Source organism: Ambystoma mexicanum, chromosome 1p, assembly GCF_040938575.1.
Source record: "Ambystoma mexicanum isolate Mex_15411 chromosome 1p, UKY_AmexF1_1, whole genome shotgun sequence".
Classification (NCBI taxonomy): domain Eukaryota; kingdom Metazoa; phylum Chordata; class Amphibia; order Caudata; family Ambystomatidae; genus Ambystoma; species Ambystoma mexicanum.
This window is the reverse complement of record NC_090921.1, coordinates 572,659,480-572,679,720: the sequence shown is the minus strand read 5'-3', so window position 1 is coordinate 572,679,720 and position 20,241 is coordinate 572,659,480. Positions and strand designations below refer to the sequence as shown.

Here is a 20,241-nt window from a genome sequence, read left to right as displayed (position 1 = left end):
CCCATCATGGACTTGCGCGGTTTGAACAAACTCCTCAGGAAGGACAAGTTCAAGATGGTGACTCTTTCTCAAGTCCTCCAGGCCCTTCAACTTCAGGACTGGTTGGTGTCTCTCGACCTCAAGGATGCTTAATTCCATGTGCCGATCTATCCCAAGCACAAAAAGTACCTGAGGTTCGCGGTTGGCGACTCGCACTTTCAGTTTCGGGTCCTGCCGTTCGGATTGACCTCCGCCCGAGGGTTTTCACCAAACTCATGGTGGTGGTGGTGGCAGCGCATCTCAGGAAAAGGGGGATTCACGTCTACCCCTACCTGGACGATTGGTTGATCAGGGGGAGCTCTCCCGAGCAAGTCCTGGATCATCTGTCCGTCGCCTGCCACTCCCTTCACAGGCTGGGCTCCTCCCTCAATTTAAAGAAGTCCCATTTGACACCAACGCAGCGGCTCCAGTACATCGGAGCAGTGCTCGACGCGTCCCTGGGGCAGTGTTTTCCTCCTCAGGTGAGGGCTCTTCACATTCAGCAGATGGTGCACAAGTTTCAGTTTGCCCAGAATCTCCCAGCGTCCGAGTTCTTGAGACTGCTCGTCCTCATGGCATCCTGCATTCTTCTGGTGCCAGAGGCTTGTCTGTGGATGAGATCTTTGCAGTGGGCACTCAAGCTCCAGTGGTCTCAGTCCTCCGGCAGGCTGTCGGACCCTGTTCAGGTGCCGTCCTCGGCAGCCCGGGACCTTCTGTGGTGGGCCGTCGAAGGCAATCTGATGAAGGAGGCCCCATTTTGGCTGTCCTGGCCGGAGGTGACGATCGTAACGGACGCATCCCTCACGGGATGGGGAGCTCATGCCAACGAGTTGACAGTCAGCGGTCGTTGGTCTCCGTCGGAGTCCAGACTCCATATCAATCTGTTGGAGCTGAGGGCTGTCAGGCTAGCCCTGAAGGCTTTTCTAACGGACAACACGGTGGCCATGCATTACCTCAACAAAAAGGGGGGGCAGGGTCACTTCCGCTGTGCAGGGAGGCGATGCAGCTCGAATTCTGGGCCATTCAGCAGGAAGTTTTGATCTCGGCTGTTCATCTGGCCGGAGACGACAACGAGACGGCGGACGCTCTGAGCAGGTAGAGCTCGATCTCTCACGAGTGGGAGCTGGCTCAGGAGATTCTCCTGGAGTTCTTCGCCCTTTGGGGGACCCCTCAAGTGGATCTCTTCGCCTCCAGTGTCAACCGGAAGTGCGAAAGGTTTTGCTCGTGGGAATTTCCTCCAAAAGGAGCCTTAGGAGACGCGTTCGTGGTGGAGTGGTCATACCCACTGCTGTACGCGTTTCCTCCAGTCCCCGTCATCCCGCAAGTGCTGCGGAGGTTACAGAGGTTTGGTTCCCGGATGATCTGGTGTGGGCCCAGAGGACGTGGTACCCAGACCTTCTAGACTTGTCCATCTGCCCTCCACGTCGTCTTCCCTACCGAGACGGGAGGGGGGGTCAAGTTCTCCATCCACAGGTCAGATCCCTCAATCTTCATGCTTGGATTCTGAAAGGTTGAGGTACAAGGATTGGGACCTCCCTGAAGACGTAATGGAGGTGTTGCTCTCGGCCAGGCGGCCGGCAACTAAGTCTCTGTACCGTTGCCATTGGAGAAATTTCTGCGACTGGTGCAGGGTTCAGAATGTGGATCCTTTTGAATGTGACATTCCCATGGTTCTGTCTTTTTTGCTTTCTTTGGCCCACAGGGGCTTGCAAGTGGGGACCGTTAAAGGTTACCTGGTGGCGCTGTCCATTTTTAAGCGCTCGTCTGAAGAGTGTTCATATTTTTAAATTCCTTTAATTTCGCAGTTTTTGAAAGGGCTCACTAATGTGTTCCCTCCGTCACATTTTCTGGTGCCAGGTTGGGATTTGAACCTTGTTCTTAAGTTTCTTATGGGTTCTCCGTTTGAGCCTTTGCATTCGAGGGGATTGGGTCCTCCGACGTATTCCATATCTATGACATGTAATCACCACAGCTGTGCTGCTTCGGAAACTTTTTCGGCGTCCTGCGTCCTGCGTCGATGACGTCGATGCGCCGTCGTCGAGGACCTCCTCCGACGTCCGACGTCATCCGATGTGATAAGTAGGACGCATGACGCCCATAGCCTCAGTTCCGTTTTTTCCGCGAACGTGTTGCTTCGTGTTTCTCGGTTTAAACGCCTCGACTCTTTGGAGTTCTGTTCTTCTCGGTTCTTCGAACCTGTTCGTTTGTGAAAATCCTTCTGAAGATGTCTACTTCGTCTTCGACCCCGCGTCCGGGTTTCAAGAAGTGCGGGGAGTGTGGGTCCAAGATGTCGGTGACGGACTCGCACGACGCCTGCCTCTGGTGCCTCGGGGAGGCCCACGACACGGATGACTGTATCGACTGCCAGTCGCTCACGTCCAAAGCCTTACGCGAACGTAAGAAGAAGTTGTCGGTAGGTCGGGTGTCCAAGCCCCGGAAGTCGAAGTCTGCGGGGCTTTCGACGGATGATTCGAGGGGTGACTCTCCGTGTCATCGTCGGAAGTCTCGTGGGTCTCCTTCTAGGGGTCGGTCTCGCCACTCCTCAGCCTCTTCGAGGCATTCTCGGAAGCGCCGACATCGGTCGTCTTCCAGGTCCTCTTCGGAGGGCTCTGCCCGGCACGTCGCTTGCCCCTCCAGCCGTGCGACGCCGGAGGAATGGGCTTCCTTCGGGAAGAAGATGTTGGCAATTCTTGAGTCGCAGGGTACTCAGCCGTCCGCCCCCCGAGTGGGGTCGGTCGTGTGAGGTCGAGAGACACCGCTCGCAAGAGTGGTCGGCACGAGTCACGGGAGAGGTCCCGTTCGGACAAGGGGACTCGGTCTCGACGTACCCGTTCCAGGTCCCAGTCCTCGACGCGTTCGAGACCTGTGCACCTGTGAGGTCTTCGAAGACGGCATCGACGTCTGTGGCGTCGACAGGCTTTCTCGAGGCTCTGGCTCCGAGGAAGTCGTCGATGCCGTCGACGCTCAGGTCGTCGAGGGACACGCTCGGGGCTCCGGCCTCGAGGGCTGTGTCGACGCCGCCGATTCTGGAGGCGCTGCATCTGACGTCGACGCAGATTTCCTCGGCGCCGACGCCGATCCTCTCGGCGCCGATGCCGGTTCTCTCGACGCTGGCGCCGATTCGCTCGACGCCATCGACGCCTTTCGTGTCGGAGGTACCCCTGGGCACGGGTGGACCCCCTAGGAAGGCTCTGGTTAAGAGCAAGCACTCTCGAGTGCCTTCTTTTCGCCACCTGGACTATATTTCAGAGGCGGATGAGGATTCTGATGGCCTGGTTCCGAGTCAGGTTCCGGATGAAATTGTCTCGGGCCATAGTCAGTTTGACGAGTTGAGACAGTCACTGCATGATGCCAGTGGACTGGACACCTCTCCGGAGGTGGAGTTTTGTAGGCCTGAGCCTGGCTCTCATGCTGATTCCTCGTACCGGCGCCTTATGGCTAGGGTTTCTGAGTACTTGGGATGGTCTGCTCCCCCAGGGGAGTTTGTGCAGGATGATCTGACAGACATCCTTGATGTTGGTCCCCCAACTGACCCGGTTCTGCCGTTCCATATGTCTTTACAGAGAAGGGTGGCGGCGGCATGGACTGCTCCGGAGAGTCTCCCGGCGGTGGGCAGATCCTTGTCGCGAAAATACCGTCCAGCCAGTGGCGACCCCTGCTACTTGACCAGGCACCCCACTCCGGAGAGTTTGGTGGTGCAGGCGGCCACGGCCCCGGCGAAGCAGGCGTCGTACCCTACCATCCCTCCTGATAGGGACGACAAACGTTTTGATGGCTGGGCGAAGAGAGTGTTTTCTTCTGGTGGTATGGCGCTTCAGGCGGCCAACTCCATTTGTGCCTTGTCACGTTTCACGCACACTCTGTGGAACTGTGTTGCGTTAGCGGCTGAACATGTTCCCGAAGGGGATGAACGGGATGGTTTCCTTGCTATGGTCCAGGATGGTAAGGATGCCATGTGTGAGTCCGTTCAGTCGGGTTTGGACTTAGCTGAATGCGTCAGTAGGTCCATGGCGGCGAGCACCGTGATACGCAGGTTTGCGTGGTTGCGGAAGTCAGGGTTTGCTCCTGATGTGCAGTCCCGGCTCCTCAACATGCCCTTTGACGGTGAACACCTTTTTGGCAGCAAGGCTGACGAGAGCCTTGAGAGGTTGCAGACCTCGAAAGCTGCAGCGAAGTCGTTGGGCGCTGCAGTTCGCCAACCTCCGCCTTTTCGTCCTAGGGGACAGCAGTGGAGGGGTGGTTCCTTTCGCTATTACTCATCCTTCAGTAAAGCGAGAGGAGCTAGCAGTCAAAGAGGCCAACGCAGGGGTACCAGAGGTGGACGACAGGGTACCCGTGGTGCCAAGGCCGCTCGGGCAGTTGCCTCTTTGCCCTCAGGTAACGCTGCAGCCGCTCCCACTCTGTCGTGAGGCCATGTCCCATGGTTCGCCGGTTGGGGGAAGGTTGGCGCAGCATCTTGTAGAGTGGCAAGCCATTACTTCAGATGTGTGGGTTCTGGAGATCATAACCCACGGCTACTGTCTTCCTTTTCGGCACAGGCCTTGCGACAATCCACCGGGGAACCTCTCTTTGCAGAGTCCGGATCCGCTCCTTGCGCAGGAAATTCAAGCCCTGCTGGAGAAAGGCGCCATAGAACTGGTGCCTGTAGCGGAGAGGAACAAGGGATGGTATTCCCCTTTTTTTTTGATTTCGAAGAAAGACGGGGGATTGAGACCCATCATGGACTTGCGCGGTTTGAACAAACTCCTCAGGAAGGACAAGTTCAAGATGGTTACCCTCTCTCAAGTCCTCCAGGCCCTTCAGCTTCAGGACGGGTTGGTGTCACTCGACCTCAAGGATGCTTACTTCCATGTGCCGATCCATCCCAAGAAGTACCTGAGGTTCGCGGTTGGCGACTCGCACTTTCAGTTTCGGGTCCTGCCGTTCGGATTGACCTCCGCCCCGAGGGTTTTCACCAAGCTCATGGTGGTGGTGGCAGCGCATCTCAGGCAAGGGGGGATTCACGTCTACCCCTACCTGGACGATTGGTTGATCAGGGGGAGCTCTCCCGAGCAAGTCCTGGATCATCTATCGGTCACCTGTCGCTCGCTTCACAGGCTGGGCTTCTCCCTCAATTTAAAGAAGTCCCATTTGACGCCAACACAGCGGCTCCAGTACATCGGAGCAGTGCTCGACACTTCCCTGGGGCAGTGTTTTCCTCCCCAGGTGAGGGCTCTTCACATTCAGCAGATAGTGCACAAGTTTCAGCATGCCCAGACGCTCCCAGCGTTCGAGTTCTTGAGGTTGCTCGGCCTCATGGCATCCTGCATTCTTCTTGTGCCAGAGGCTCGCCTGCGGATGAGATCTTTGCAGTGGGCACTCAAGACGCAATGGTCGCAGTCCTCCGGCAGGATGTCGGACTCGATTCAGGTGCCGTCCTCGGTCGCCCGGGACCTTCTGTGGTGGACCGTCGAAGGCAACTTGACGAAGGGGGCTCCATTTTGGCTCCCCTGGCCGGAGGTGACGATCGTGACGGATGCATCCCTCACGGGATGGGGAGCTCATGCCAACGGGCTGACAGTCAGCGGTCGTTGGTCTCCGTCGGAGTCCAGACTCCATATCAATCTGTTGGAGCTGAGGGCCGTCAGGCTAGCCCTGAAGGCTTTTCTGCCGTCTGTGCGAGGGAAGAATGTCCTGATCCTGACGGACAACACAGTGGCCATGCACTACCTCAACAAAAAGGGGGGGGGGCAGGGTCACTTCCTCTGTGCAGGGAGGCGATGCAGCTCGAGTTCTGGGCCATCCAGCAGGAAGTTTCGATCTCGGCAGTTCATCTGGCCGGAGCCGAAAACGTGACGGCGGATGCTCTGAGCAGGCAGAGCGCGATCTCTCACGAGTGGGAGTTGGCTCAGGAGATTCTCCTGGAGATCTTCGCCCTTTGGGGGACCCCTCAAGTGGATCTCTTCGCTTCCAGTGTCAACCGGAAGTGCGAAAGGTTTTGCTCGCGGGAATTTCCACCAAAAGGAGCCTTAGGAGACGCGTTCGTGGTGGAGTGGTCATTCCCGCTGCTGTACGCGTTTCCTCCAGTCCCCGTCATCCCGCAAGTGCTGCGGAGGTTACGGAAGTTCGGTTCCCGGATGACCCTCATTGCCCCGGCGTGGGCTCGGAGGACGTGGTACCCGGACCTTCTCGACTTATCCATCTGCCCTCCACGTCGTCTTCCCTACCGAGACGATCTGCTCTCACGGGAGGGGGGTCAGGTTCTCCATCCAGAGGTCAGATCCCTCAACCTTCACGCTTGGCTTCTGAAAGGTTGAGGTATAAGGATTGGGACCTCCCTGAGGACGTGATGGAGGTGTTGCTTTCGGCCCGAAGGCCAGCAACAAAGTCTCTGTACCGTTGCCGTTGGCGTAAATTCTGCGACTGGTGCAGAGTTCAGAATGTGGATCCTTTTGCATGTGACATCCCCTACCGCTTGGCGGGTAAGGACCCACCGGCTGGCTTGCGGGCCCATTCTACCAGGGGTATGGCTGCGTCTGCTGCCCTGCAGAGGGGTGTTCCTATTCGCAACATCTGTGATGCAGCCACCTGGGCTTCAGTACATACATTTGTACGTCACTATTCCCTCGATTCCATCCGAGCACAGGATCTGGCTTTTGGCAAGGCGGTCCTTTGCTCTGCTATTTGATTGGCTATTCTAAATTTTGATTCTAAATTCTTTCCCTCCTCCTTGCTTTTGGTACTGCTTTGGGAGTCTGTCATAGATATGGAATACGTCGGAGGACCCAATCCCCTCGAAGAACAAGTTACTTTCTTACCTGGTAACGTTCTTTCGATGGGATGGTCCGACGACGTATTCCATATCGCTCCCTCCCTGCCTTCCCCGCTGCAGAATTTCTTTTGCGATTGCAGCTTACGTTCCGCAAGGCTTTTTGTCTGACTGGCAGTTGACTTATGTCACACGTTCTGGGGGAAAAAACTACAACTGAGGCTAAGGGCGTCGTGCGTCCTACTTATCACATCGGATGACGTCGGAGGAGGTCCTCGACGACGGCGCATCGACGCAGGACGCAGACGCCGAAAAAGTTTCCGAAGCAGCACAGCTGTGGTGATTACATGTCATAGATATGGAATACGTCGTCGGACCATCCCATCGAAAGAACGTTACCAGGTAAGAAAGTAACTAACTTGTTCTTCTTGCCCTTTGAGGCTGTTAACTCTGAAAATTGTGTTTTTGGTTGCGGTTACTTCTGCTCGCTGAGTGAGTTACAGGCACTTTGTTAAGCCACCCTTCACTGTGTTTCACAAGGACAGGGTTGTCCTTAGAGTTCGTCCTTCTTTTCTTCCGAAGGTGGTTTCGGAATTTCATTTGAGCCAGAAGGTGGTTCTTCCGGCGTTCTATCCTCCTCCACATCCTGGTAAGGAAGAGGAGAGGCGCCATAGGCTTGATATTCAGAGAGCGTTGAGCTTTTATATTTTGCGCATGTCCCGGGTCAGAGTGGACGATCAACTTTTCATTGGTTACGCTGGAAAGCGTTTGGGACAAGCTGTGACGAAACAGACTTTGTCTCGTTGGATTATTTTAGCTATCTCTGAGTGTTACCGCTTGGCGGGTAAGGACCCTCCGGCTGGCTTGCGGGCCCATTCTAGCAGGGGAGTGCCTGCGTCTACTGCCCTGCAGAGGGGAGTTCCTATTAGTCACATCTGTGATGCAGCCACCTGGGCTTCAGTACATACTTTTGTACGTCACTATTCCCTTGATTCCATCAGAGGGCAAGATCTGGCCTTTGGCAAGGCAGTTCTCGATTCCGCAATTTGATTGGGCATGCTAAAATTGTATTCTAAATTCTTTCCCACCTCCTTGCTTGGTACTGCTTTGGGAGTATGTCATAGATATGGAATACGTCGGAGGACCCAATCCCCTCAAAGAACAAGTTACTTTCTTACCTGATAACGTTCTTTCGATGGGATGGTCCGACGACGTATTCCATATCGCTCCCTCCCTTCCCCGCTGCAGAATTTCTTTTGCGATTGCAGCTTGCGTTCTGCAAGGCCTTGTGTGTCTGACTGGCAGAAAACTGGTGGCACACGTTCTGGGAAAAAACTATAACTGAGGATATGGGCGCTGTGCGTCCTATTTATCACATCAGGTGACGTCGGCCGTCGGAGGAGGTCCTCGGGGACGGCGCATCGACGCAGGACGCAGACGCCAAAGATTTTCTGAAGCAGCACAGCTGTGGACATTATCTGTCATAGATATGTAATACGTCGTCGGACCATCCCATCGAAAGAACGTTACCAGGTAAGAAAGTAACTTGTTCATCTGCTGCATTTGATACAGTGGACCATAACATTCTGTTGAAACGTCTTAGGGTGGTTGGAAAGGTCTCTGCACAAGCCTTCGAGTGGTTCGAGTCATTTCTGACCGGCCGAGAACAGAGGATAACATTTTGAGGATTCCTCTCTGATTCCCTTTTGCAGACTTGTGGCATTCCACAAGGTTCTTCACTCTCCCCTCTCATTTCTAACGTGTATGTAAAACTCATGTACAACTTAAGGACACATCAAGTTAAATTTAAATCGTATGCAGATGAGGCTCTGGTGTTTGTGAGAGTGGAGAGATTGGAGGAGACGTTTGAACTGGTGGAATGCTGCTTAAAAGAAGTACAAGCACTGATGTGTGCAAATCAGCTGTTAGTAAATGCTAATAAGACTGAGGTAGCATTGTTCGGCTGCAAACATCAATTTCAATTTAGTGCTTGCCTTCACCATGCTTTCTAGGGTCTCATCTGGATTTTGCCCCCAAGATAAAACAATGTGGGCTGCATTTGGGAAGAGGCTATGGGGAGTGAAGCACAGATAAGTGCAAAAGTACAGCCGGTGTTTCATAACTTGCGGATGTTAAGGCAGATCCTGCCGTTCATAGCAGATAATGATCATGCAACAGTCGTGGGGACTCATAAACTCACGACTGGATTATAGCAATGCCTCGTTGACAGGAATCGCATCTCCCCAAATCCAGAGACTTGAAGTAGCTCAAAATGCGGCAGTGAGCTTGTTTTTGGGGTGGCTAAATCATCCCCCATTTCCAATTTAAGGCGGTCACTGGTTGGCCATGAAGGAGTGCATAGATTTTAATATTCTGTGCATTATCTTCAAATGTGCAAACTAGCTAGCACCTCTCTATCTGATTGAAAAAAAATCAAGATCTACGTTCCAGGCCGCCAGTTACACTCTTGCGGTAAAATGCTGCTGCAAGTTCCATGATATTTGTCGAAAGGGGATCAAAGGTTTGCCGTCTATGGTACAAAGCTTTAGAATGGTCTTCCGAGGGATATTCAAGAACAACAATCTCTTACTGAATTTCGGAAGTTCTTTAAAACCTATCTTTTTTGCTAATTGAAGATTGTTGTTCTGGTTATATTGACTGCGATACTGCTGAACAAATTATTCCAATAGACGGTAGACGTTGGACCTGGTCACTGCTTGATGCATCTGCACCTAGATACGATTGGTTTTGTTTGGCGCGGGCTAGAAATAATTTCAGATTCAAATACAGAATCTGAGTTGGCTCCCAACTCCATTCACACTGGTGCCACCCCAAGGGTTTACCCACAAAACACAGTCCCTGGGAAGGCTCCAGTCAATCTGACGGGAGGCAGCCCCAGAGCCATGTATGGTATTTCCACCTAACAGCCAGTCAGAGGGAAGGTACAGTCAGGGCTTCCCAGGACTTTGGGAAACAAGGTGTAAGGGTAATAGAAACCAAGAAGCCAAAGTGGCCATCTTGCTTTACTTCAGGAATCCATCGATTCCTATGGCATTGCCTCGGTTTCCCATAAATGGAGCACACTCTGAGCCACTGCCAAGTCACCAAGTAGCTGCCACCAGCCTATATCCTGCTCTTTGGCAACACACAGGTGCCCAAAAAACACACATAAGAGGAGGTACAAGGGTGTACCCCCACCCATGGGTTCCATAATGGTATCCCATGGGTGGTGTTCACCAAAAGGAAAACAGGAAGAGCTGCTCTGCCAGAGCGCCAGGCTGGATACACACACCAAGAAGTGGTAGGACAAGGACAAAGAGGTCCTGTCCCTCCAAAAGGCATTTCCAGCATCACAGTGGGGGTTGTTCACAGGAAAATAGGCATTTGTGTGTGGGGTGGAGGATGGAAAATAATGGCTGGAGCCGAGCTGCACATATTTTATGGGGACTGTGGTGAAGTATCCTGCCTTACTCAAGAGGTTAGTGATGGAATGCCCACAGGGGTCACCAAAGCCACATGATGCCAGGCATGGCCTAGAAATGATCCCCTTGTCTACCCAGCCTCAATGTGAGCTTTGTAGCAACTCTCCACAAAAGCAGCATAGTCAACATGACCCTTTCAGGCATTTTGAGGAATACCTGTGGAGAAACCCATCCCACAGATGTTTCTCAAGGGTTCGATCGCCAGGTAGTAGCTCATACACTCTGCTCCCAAACTGTTAGAGGATGTAGGTTCTCGCCAAATCAAAAGCTCCACTCATCCAGAAATTATCAGGTGGTGGGGGAGCGACGCCCTGGCGGCTGGGGCTGGGGCTAGGGCAAGGCCCTGGCAGCTGGACTGGGCGACTGACCTTTGAGGAGGGTGCGATTTTCCCAAAAGAGTTGAGGAGAAAAGTTAAACCACAGAGGTTAGAGAATATGTTGGTCAGTGGCGACCCCCATTCAAGTGGAGAAAAAGGAGGAGGGTCCTACCCATACAACCCTACATGTGGTGGACTAGTGGAGGTGATCAAACACTGTGGAGTGTCAAGGAGGTGCCAGGGATTAAAGAAATTAAGAACCCCATAAATAGTCTTATTTTTTAAAAAAAGGCACTATGCCGTAAGAAGCCTTTCCCTAGCTAGAGAAGAGGGAACCTAGAGGCTTAGTCATGAGCCCCAATGCAGTTATTTAAGAAATCTCCTCTATCTCTACTTGAAGTGTTCTCGAGGGGTCTAACCTCTCCCCCGGGATGTTCAATCAATACCTGGCACTTCTTGCCCACAGCATTGCCACTCCTCTGCCCCAACTTTCAGTGATATGCGGATGACACAACTCATTTTCAGGCTCCCTTCAGCCACCTCTTCTACTTCTCTCACTGTCCGTCTGCTATCCAGGAGTGGTGTGCTGCCAATGATCTCTGCCTTAATGCCAGTAAGACCGACATTCTCCTCACTGGCACACCTGCTCCCTCCTTTCCTGTCACTCTCCGGCCGGCCTCTCTTGGCCCTATTCCTGCTCCCAACCGTGAGGCTAAAAACCTCAGGGTCGTCTTCGACTCCACAAGCTCCTTCTCTCCTCACATCTCTGACGTCTCTAAGAAGTCACACTACTAGCTGCACCTCTTCAAAGGTATTCTTCCTTTCCTCTCCTTCCCCCAGAAGCTCACTGTCTCCAGAGCTCTGGTTCTCTCTAGGCTGGACTACTGCAACAAATCTGCCTGCATCTACACTTTGCCCTCTGCAACTCATCCAAAACAGGACTGTGAGACTTATCCTTTGCCTCAAGCCCTGGGATTGTATCTCTCCTGGACTGAAATCTCTGCATTGGCTCCCAGTGAGGCGAGGATTAAGTTCAAAATTGTCTGCATTGTCCACAAGGCCTTCTCTGGCCTGGGACCTCAATACCTTCAACTCTCTTCCTAAATATCTTCCCTCTCGAGATCTTTGCTCATCCATCTCCAACTCCCTCAGGGTCAGTCTCTTCTCCAAACAGCGATTTGGTGGTAGGTCTTTCTTCTGCTGGAGTCTCCCTCTGGAGCAGCTTTCCTGCCTCTCTAAAACTTGACGAGCACTATCTCGGGTTCCGGAAGCATATCAAGACCTTCCTCTTTGCTTCTATTTTCTCTCCTCTTCTCCCCTGCTGATGTTCTGGCTGAATCTGAAACTGCACTGGTTACCTGGCTACTCTCTGATCTCGGGCACAGGCCCCTCCCTGCCAGTTGCACACCTGCCCTTGCCCCCCCTGGCAACCCTTGTACTCAGGGACTGTTACCAGCACTTATCACCCAATGTCTGCACTTAAACTTACCACCAGCTGGCTGCACTTTTTATTTATTGTCCTGATTTATCTTGCTGTTATCCTATGTACTGCAATATCTCCTCCCCTTCGCCCCCTGCACTTTTCACACTCTCTCCCCCCCCCCGCTCCCAGCACTTGCACGATCTCAATGCCACCTGACCTAGTAGGATTGTTGTCTTTGTCTTCCCTCTGTTTCCCCTCCCCTGCCCTCCCTTGCACCATCGTGCCTTGAAACACTTGTGTATAGTTGCGTTATAAATGCCATATCATATCTGAACAAGAGTTGGAAAAACCAACAGACAGTTTCTGTTTCAGGTTGCACAATTGTGCAAGAAAGTTCTTACCGTAACCTCGCCTAATCCACCCACCTTGGCGAAAGCCCAGAGGAGGATCATTGACCAGAACTCCACTGATCACGGTCGGGCCAGGGAGAACTAGGGCAAGGACCTAACACCTGATCAACTCTATTGAGGTGGGGTTGGTAGGGACAGGCATGTTAACTTACCCCCTGTACTCTTGATTCATACAGGGACCACTTTGGCAGTCCCTGAAATTGTGGGCCCTCCATGCTTTTGTGTGTTTGTTACGATGAAGCTTCAGATGTGCACTTCAGCGTTGGTATTAGTTCTGGCTAGTGGACGGTTACGCACTCGTGTGAAACTGCTCCTGGGACTGGACAGCTGGAGGAACCTGGCACAATGAAGAAAGGACCACAACCTTTTTGACTAACCCAGAGGGCCCACAGGACATGATACAGGTCACTTCAAATAAATGGTGAGGATTACCCTAGTGGTGGTAACACAAGCTGGTCCTGCGAGGCCCCTCTTAGTGGTGGATAGCTGTAACTGCTGGGAAGGCCTCTTGTGTCTCAATTCAAAGGTCTGCTGAGTCTGAACGGCGACGGATGCAATGAAGTATCCCTAAAGGAAGCTGCTCAGCCCTCAGGATGGTTCCAGGACACTTCTGAAGACTTCTTAGAACAGGTTCCACAACAGGGCTTGAGAGTGGTTGTAGTCACCAGTCCAGGTTTTGAAGCACTGATTGGAGATCGGCAAAGGAGAAAGGCTTCGCCAGAATGGTTGAAGACAATGCTGGTTGGCTACACCGTGTTGCAGATCTTTAACGAGAGGCTTCTCTTCGAAATGATCTTGGCTCCAACAACAATTTGTTGAATGTCTGCAAAAGCCTTCCTCTCATCCATGCTTCATGATGTAGCTGCCCCAAGCCTGCAAATGATAAGGATTTGCACCATTCAAACTGGACATTCTAACCATGCACAGCCTCTGGCAAACACATCTGTCCTGTTACTACCCCACTTTGGCATGATATAGACTGCGGCTAGACAGTTAAAGCCCCCACACAGGGCAACAAACACGCTGCTGTTTTGCCTGGAAAAGTTGGAGTTTTCCCTGCGAGAAAGTGCTCACCATAAATGGCAAATCCTGAGAGGGCAAGAAGGATGGCCAAAATACAAGATGGCCAAAGGTGAGCCGAAAATATTGTGGCATAGCCATTTTAGAGTCTATGGTACTCTAAAAGGCCCTAAGCGGTAAAATGCGAAATCACGCAAGATCATTAAAAGAAATGCAGTAGTAAAATATCCCTTGCTACCAGCCCTTCTTGAAGGTGTCTGGTCAAAGGATCGAATCCAAAGGGTCGAATGGTCATAGGATCGACACCAAAGGATCACATTTTTTTTTTAAATTATATATATTTTTTGGGGGTTTTCTTTTAGTGAAAAAAGTGGTTTTTACCACAAAAACAAGGGTTGATTGGGACCCCCCCCCCCCCCAAAACAAAAAAAATTCGATCCTTTGGTGTCGATCCTTTGACCATTCGACCCTTTGGTTGTCGATCCTTTGACCTACATCCCTTCTTGAACAGATCCTGAAGCAATTACAAAGTTCAGAAAAACAATGTTTTTGTGACACAAAGTATCCCTCCTGCACCTCGATACTAAGGTGAAGAGTGCAGAGCATTTAAGAATGGAGAGCAGAGTTCTCCTGCATTGATAGCCATAGGGACTGATCAGTGCCCCAATACAGATGAGCTCAGTTAAGCAAGCTAAATGAAAAGGATTTACTTGCCTTTCAACTCGAGACCGGTTCAGCATAGCAGCAAAAAGTTGAGTGGTTAGTCAGATGTCTAGAGAGGGGGAAAGCAGTACAAAGAAAATATTTCTTAATGGATACTATTGACTATTCATCCCATACTTAACAACCATCACTGGACACCCCCCTTATCCGACCCTAAAGGCCCGAAAAACAAGATCACTTGGATACCAGCAACTAAGAAGGCCTTCCATTTTCTGAAAGTTTTTGCCAACCATACATCAAATTCCATTCTTTATAAATTGTAACCAATTAATGGTCTCCAGACTCCACTCACCCAAATGCAATAGTCATAAGACCAACTCCAGGTGCGGGTTTGGGAGCGTTTTAAAAAGCTCATAGAGAAACCGGGTAGTGTGGGAGTTTGGAGAAATTGGAGATGAAGAGATGGAGTGTGTTGGAGGAGAGGAAGAGCATAGTTTTGCAGGTGTCTGGAGGCCAGTGGAGGTGGCCATTGGGAAAGCTGTAGGAGAGCAGAAGTGGCTTTGAGGCAGGGACTCCTTGGTGGTTGGGGATCAGGAGACCTCAGAGCTTGTGTAGAGGAAGACCTCAGGAGTTGAGATGTCATGGGAGAAACCCAGACAGGGAGGGAAGATACTGATGACACACCTTACATCTGGCAGACCACTGGGGATGGATAGAAGTATGAGCACACCGCTGAATCAGAGACTGAAGTCCAGCCCTCTCCAACACTCCAGCCAACCTACTAAAAGCAGGACAAAGACCTGCATGGTTGCCCGTTGCGACTGTTGCACTCCTGTCAGTGCCTGTCCTGATCTGAAGAGCAGCTTCAATTCGCCTTTTACTTCACTCATTTGGAATAAGCAAGGAAGAAGATTATGCCTATAGAGCTAGTAAGACCTGTTGAACCCACTACAGAATACGAAGAGACAACCATCCACTGTGATTGCTGTGTTAGGGCCCCATACATCAATATTATTCAGTTAATCAAAGAGTTATTTATTACTTGTTTCAGACAAAGGAGAAGCCGTTAAAACCTTGTTCGCATGATTTTTAACCTGAGAAAAAGACTCACCCTATTATTTCCCTGAGTTGAGCTTTTTTCTTTTGTTTGTTATTGAGCCTTTTAAAAGATGCATCACATTGATCCAGCTACTCTGTTTTATGATTGGACCCAGATTTCATGGAGCATTTACATGTCAACCGTATACATTTAGATGGCCTGTTCGAGCTTTATGAGAGTTGCGCTTCCTCCAATTGGACTTAAATGCTAGCTTCTGCCTCCTTTTTTTAGACTGTACATCCTTGCATCAAATGTACAATGTTTATAGAATTATAATAATTGTTCATGAATTTTAAATTTCACTGCATGTTTTGCTTTTTGATCATGCTAGGTATATAAGCATATTAGTGGAACTTACAAGACTGGAAGGGACTCGACATGGGCATCTGATAGCCGCTCAGATGCTTGATGTTGCAATCCGAGTAAAGGCCATTCGGAGCTTTGCAGTATCCCAAATGGCTACGCTACTGGACAACGCCCACCTGCTGTCAAGCAACACCCAGCGTAATGGAATTTGTGAGGTTTTGTACGCTGCTGCCTGGATCTGTGGAGAGTTTTCTGAGTAAGTGTTTGGAAACAATTATTGCAGCAATTACCAAAAAAAACGTTGTGTGTGGTTAACAATAATATCTAAAAGTTTTGCTTCCAAGGGTCATTGCCATTTGTACATATCTGTTATTGCACTGCCTATCTTACGTACTGTTTTTTGGCATAGCAGGTCCAGTCTTTACTGCACATGAGATGAGGCAGTTTTTTATTTAAATGTACATTCATAGTTGTGGTTGATATTGATAGGCATCCACACAAAGATGTGATCAACAAAAACTTTATATGGAGCTGCGTACAAATTGGACCCAAAAACAAAGTTGTCAGGATGGTGAATCTCCAGGATGTGGGCAGTTTTTCTTGGCAACTTCGAAATAAAGGGGCTCTGAGTCACGTTATTGTCCAAGCAAACGTTCTTACATTTCTCCTTCATTCCGGTGCCTGGTCTCTTGGCAGGTTAATTTAATAACGTTGTGCAAATAGTATTCGATTCAAGAGCTCGTTATGGCTTCAAAGTCGGTGCTCCTAGTGTACACAAATTCTGATCTATCCGATACATAATTTCTTTAATCATCATCAAGTAACAGAATGGACCAGTGTTTTTTGAAAATCTTGTACATTTAGTTATTCTTGAAAATCTAGTAAGTATCCTAGTCTTGTTTTTGTCATTCCCTGGCTTGGATTTTGGAGTGAGTACTGCTGATCTATTTAAGTTATCAGCTTTCTTCTTTACCGCCCTGATTTTGTTAATTGAACATCCTCTTTCGAAAAACCTTTTTTTTTTTTTTATCTTTTCAATGTCATAACTGACGGTTTTCCTACAGTTAAGTTCCGCTTGTAGAAATTCCCCTTTTGGAATGTTCTCAATGACAATCTGGTTGTGACAACTTTTGGAGTGTAAGATGGCATTCACCTCTGTTTCCTTTCTGTATGTTCTAGTACAGATCTCATCATTCTCAAGGTCTATGTTTAAATCTAAATAAAGTGGTGTGTACTTTTCTCCAAGTCAATTCGATACAAAATCTGTTGGTATTTATATATTGATAAAACATTATTAGTTCTTTTTCAGTCCCATTACATACTACCAAGATATCATTGAAATACCTCAGCCATAAGTGAATCTTTTTGGTCACATCCGGTATAGGTTAGCATATGTGTGTATTCATATTCCCCCATGAAGAGGTTGGCCAGGGATGGTGTGTAGCCTGTCCCAATGGCCACTGCCGTTGGCTGTTTATAAAGAACATCATTAAAGAGAAATATGTTGTGATGTGAATGTAAAGAATTCTTTGATCATTTTAATAATTTCAGAAAAGACGCTGATTTGTTGTTGGGAAAAGTATTCACTGCTTTCTAATGGAAATTTGTGATCAATGGAGGTGTAAAGCACTTTAACATCGACAGTGGCTAGCATATATTGTTTGCCCTATTAAGTCCTATTGAGTATGTTTTTAGCACTTGCATGGTATCCCTCGCATATGAATCAAGTCTCAATACTTCCAGTCTTAGAAAATGTCTAAATGTATTGACATTACGCTTTTACCCAGCCTTTGCCACTCACAATTGGCCGTACTTCTGGTAGGATCTCGAACGCTTTGTGCAGTTTAGGGAGAAAATAGATTGTAAGAATCTTGAGTTTTTCACACATGAAAAAATCCTCATCAGTAATGAGTTGTTTGGTACCATTTGTTTGTTAATCTCTTTTGATTCCTTGATGGTTCCCTTCACACAATCTTGATTGATTTTTATATAAGAATACGGTAGCGAGAGATGGTCCTCCGCCATTTTGATGTCAATTTTTATTGAGGATCACAATATTCCCCCATCCCCTTTATCAGACTAATTGATAAGTTCCTCATATGTTTGGAATCTTTTTAAGGCTAATTGTTCCTTGCGGTTGGCTTATGGCTGATCATCCTCACCTAAGTATGTGGCCAGTATGGTATTCTGTAAATCTTGATTGATGATGTACTTAACTCTGAATGATAGCGTATGTCCCTTTTGTCTCCAATTTGAATTGTGAAAATATTTGTTGAATTTTCTGATAAATTTGTAGGCATCAATTTGAGTGCTAATATAGTCGCAATTGATCATTGGTGTGAAGGATAAGCCCCTATTCAGTACCGTCAATTCTCTTACCTAACCCCCTTTTGCAGAGGTTGATTTTGAAGTTCACCTATCTGTCCGTCTCTTCTGGCCTCTGATCGGGTTCTTGTTCCTGTCCTGTCCTTTTCCTCTTTATTTCTATTTTGTCTTCCTCCTCGTTTACCCCTTGAGTGGGTCTTTGTGTTGTAATATCTTTGTGAACTGGGTCTTGGAATCAAACTTGCTTGATAAAAGGGCGGTTTCTCTTTCAATATAGTCTTATTTGATCTAAAAAAAAAAAGAAGTTTTTGATGGATCTGTTTCTGCTATCGTGCTTTGACTAAGCAATTGTCTTTCCACATCACTATCCACATCCAAGCTGGCTCTGTGTCCCCAATAATCTCTTTTGCTCCTCCCCAAAATCTATCTATTTCAAAGATTTTTACCAGTCCTTACAGCATCTCATGACTTCTACTAGCCTATGCTGTCTTGCTAGTCATGTCATAGCTCTCAAATCTCCACTCACCAGAAATTATTTTCACCTAATGGCTTTTGATGGCGCCTTCACTTCTATGGGGAAAAAGCAGCAGGAATGTAATTGTGTCGTAGTCATCAATGGAAATCTTTCTTTAATGGGAAATGATAAATAAGCAACAGCTATTTATTTTTAGCTTAGTAGGCTCCAATTGCAACATTAATTTGATCTTGCTCGTAGAGGCCAAACAAAGAACCGGCCAATCTATAGTCCCATCTTCCCTATGTGGAAATGCCTCCACTCTGTCATGGTCCTCATGTTCACCCTGTCTAATGGTAAGCTAAGAGTTCATTGTTGTGTCTACCACGCTGGCCAGGAATTCTTTAGATTGCTCCGGGATTAGATGAGATTTATGTTGTTATTTTGCATTTGTATAGCGCCTTATGTATCATTGGTATGATCTCAAAGCGCTGCCAGGTTGAACGCTCTTGGGAACCGCAGTTCAAGTCAGTTGAGAGAGAGTCGTAAAGTGTGTGGGCGGTCCAGGTATGTGTGCAGCTGGTGTGGTTGTTGCATGATAGCTTCTTCTTAGCGGTAGGTGTGGTGCTGAGGAGATAAGTTGAATGTGTTTGGTCTGGAGGGTGGATATCCAGACTGAGTTCTTGCTATGTTAGGCCTGAGGAGACGCCTAAGCTACCCAGTATGGGCTACCTAGCTGTGTTTTATTAGGATGATGGGTAGTTTGATGAGTCATGTTAGTATGAGAACAGCTTTACCGAATGTGTCATAGTACTGCTGTGTTCTAGTTGAATGGTGGTGTATAGGAGAGAGTAAGCATAGTAGTGTGATTTTGTGGTAATCAGTTAAGTGTATGCAACCAGGCACTATCAATGATGTTGGGAATACCTTCTAAATTCAACTTTTAACACAGTGATTCTATTAGAGCACATTCAATGATATTGGGAATACCATCTTAATTCAACTCTAATACAGTGACGCTATTAGGGCATACTTCTAAGTTCAACTTTAAACAATGACGCTGCTAGGGCGCACTTTCTAAGTTGAACTTTAACCCAGTGATGCTATTAGGGTGTACTTTCTAGATTGAACATTAACACAGTGACGCTATTAGGGCACACCCAGTGATGTTGGGAATACAGTCTGGATTCAATATTAGCACAGTTATGCTATTAGGGTACGATTTCTAAGTTCAACTTTAACACAGTGATGTTATTAGGGCACATGCTATTCATCACAATTGTCTAAATGTGGCACAAGCTAACATTCACAATTCCAACTAAGAGTGGGACATGCGATCATTCACAATGAACCTGAGTGAGGGATGTGCTACCAGTCATAATTCTATCTAGGATAGGCACATGCTGACACTTGCAATTCCAATTGGGAGAGGGACATGCTATCATTCGCAGTTCCACCTAAGAGTGGGAAATGCTAACATTGTCACACCCGTCTCAATGTGAGGCTGGCTAATTTTCACTATTGTCTCTGGGAGTGGCACTTGTTAGTAATGCAAGTATGTCAGAATGTTATGCAGGACAACATTTACAGTCCAGCCTTGAATTAGGTTGGTGCTCGGATCTCTCTAAATGTGCATGGTGTAATTCTTTGGCAGTTAGTTATGGGAAGGCAAGGTAGAGTGGCAGGGGCTTTCTGGAGTAGAGTAATTGCTCTACAGCCCACCCATGCCACACTTAGTTTTGTTGGTGTCTGCCCGCTGCTGGCTTCACTGGCTTCCCCTGCAGACACTCTGTGGAGCAGCTACTGTAAGAGCCGCCCTTTTCCTTGGGCCCTTAGCCGAGGGGGCTGCCGGGCAGAGGGCTGCCCTGGGGAGACCGGTGATGAAGGGCAGTTGGACCAATCACGGGTGGTGGGCTGGTAGAGAAAGCGGGAGGAAGAAAGGAGCCGCGATAGAGCGGGGGGCGGGAGAGGAAGCT

General features: G+C 48.9%; 1 protein-coding gene across 2 annotated transcripts in view; it reads left to right on the top strand.

The window, feature by feature from the left end:
* Positions 1-20,241, top strand: part of AP3D1 (adaptor related protein complex 3 subunit delta 1) — a 2,198,421-nt gene that overhangs the window by 835,743 nt on the left and 1,342,437 nt on the right. For both annotated transcript variants that reach the window (XM_069649511.1, XM_069649512.1), the window contains exon 14: positions 15,512-15,742. In XM_069649511.1, coding sequence (XP_069505612.1) covers positions 15,512-15,742 — 231 coding nt within the window. The remainder of the gene's footprint in view (positions 1-15,511; positions 15,743-20,241) is intronic.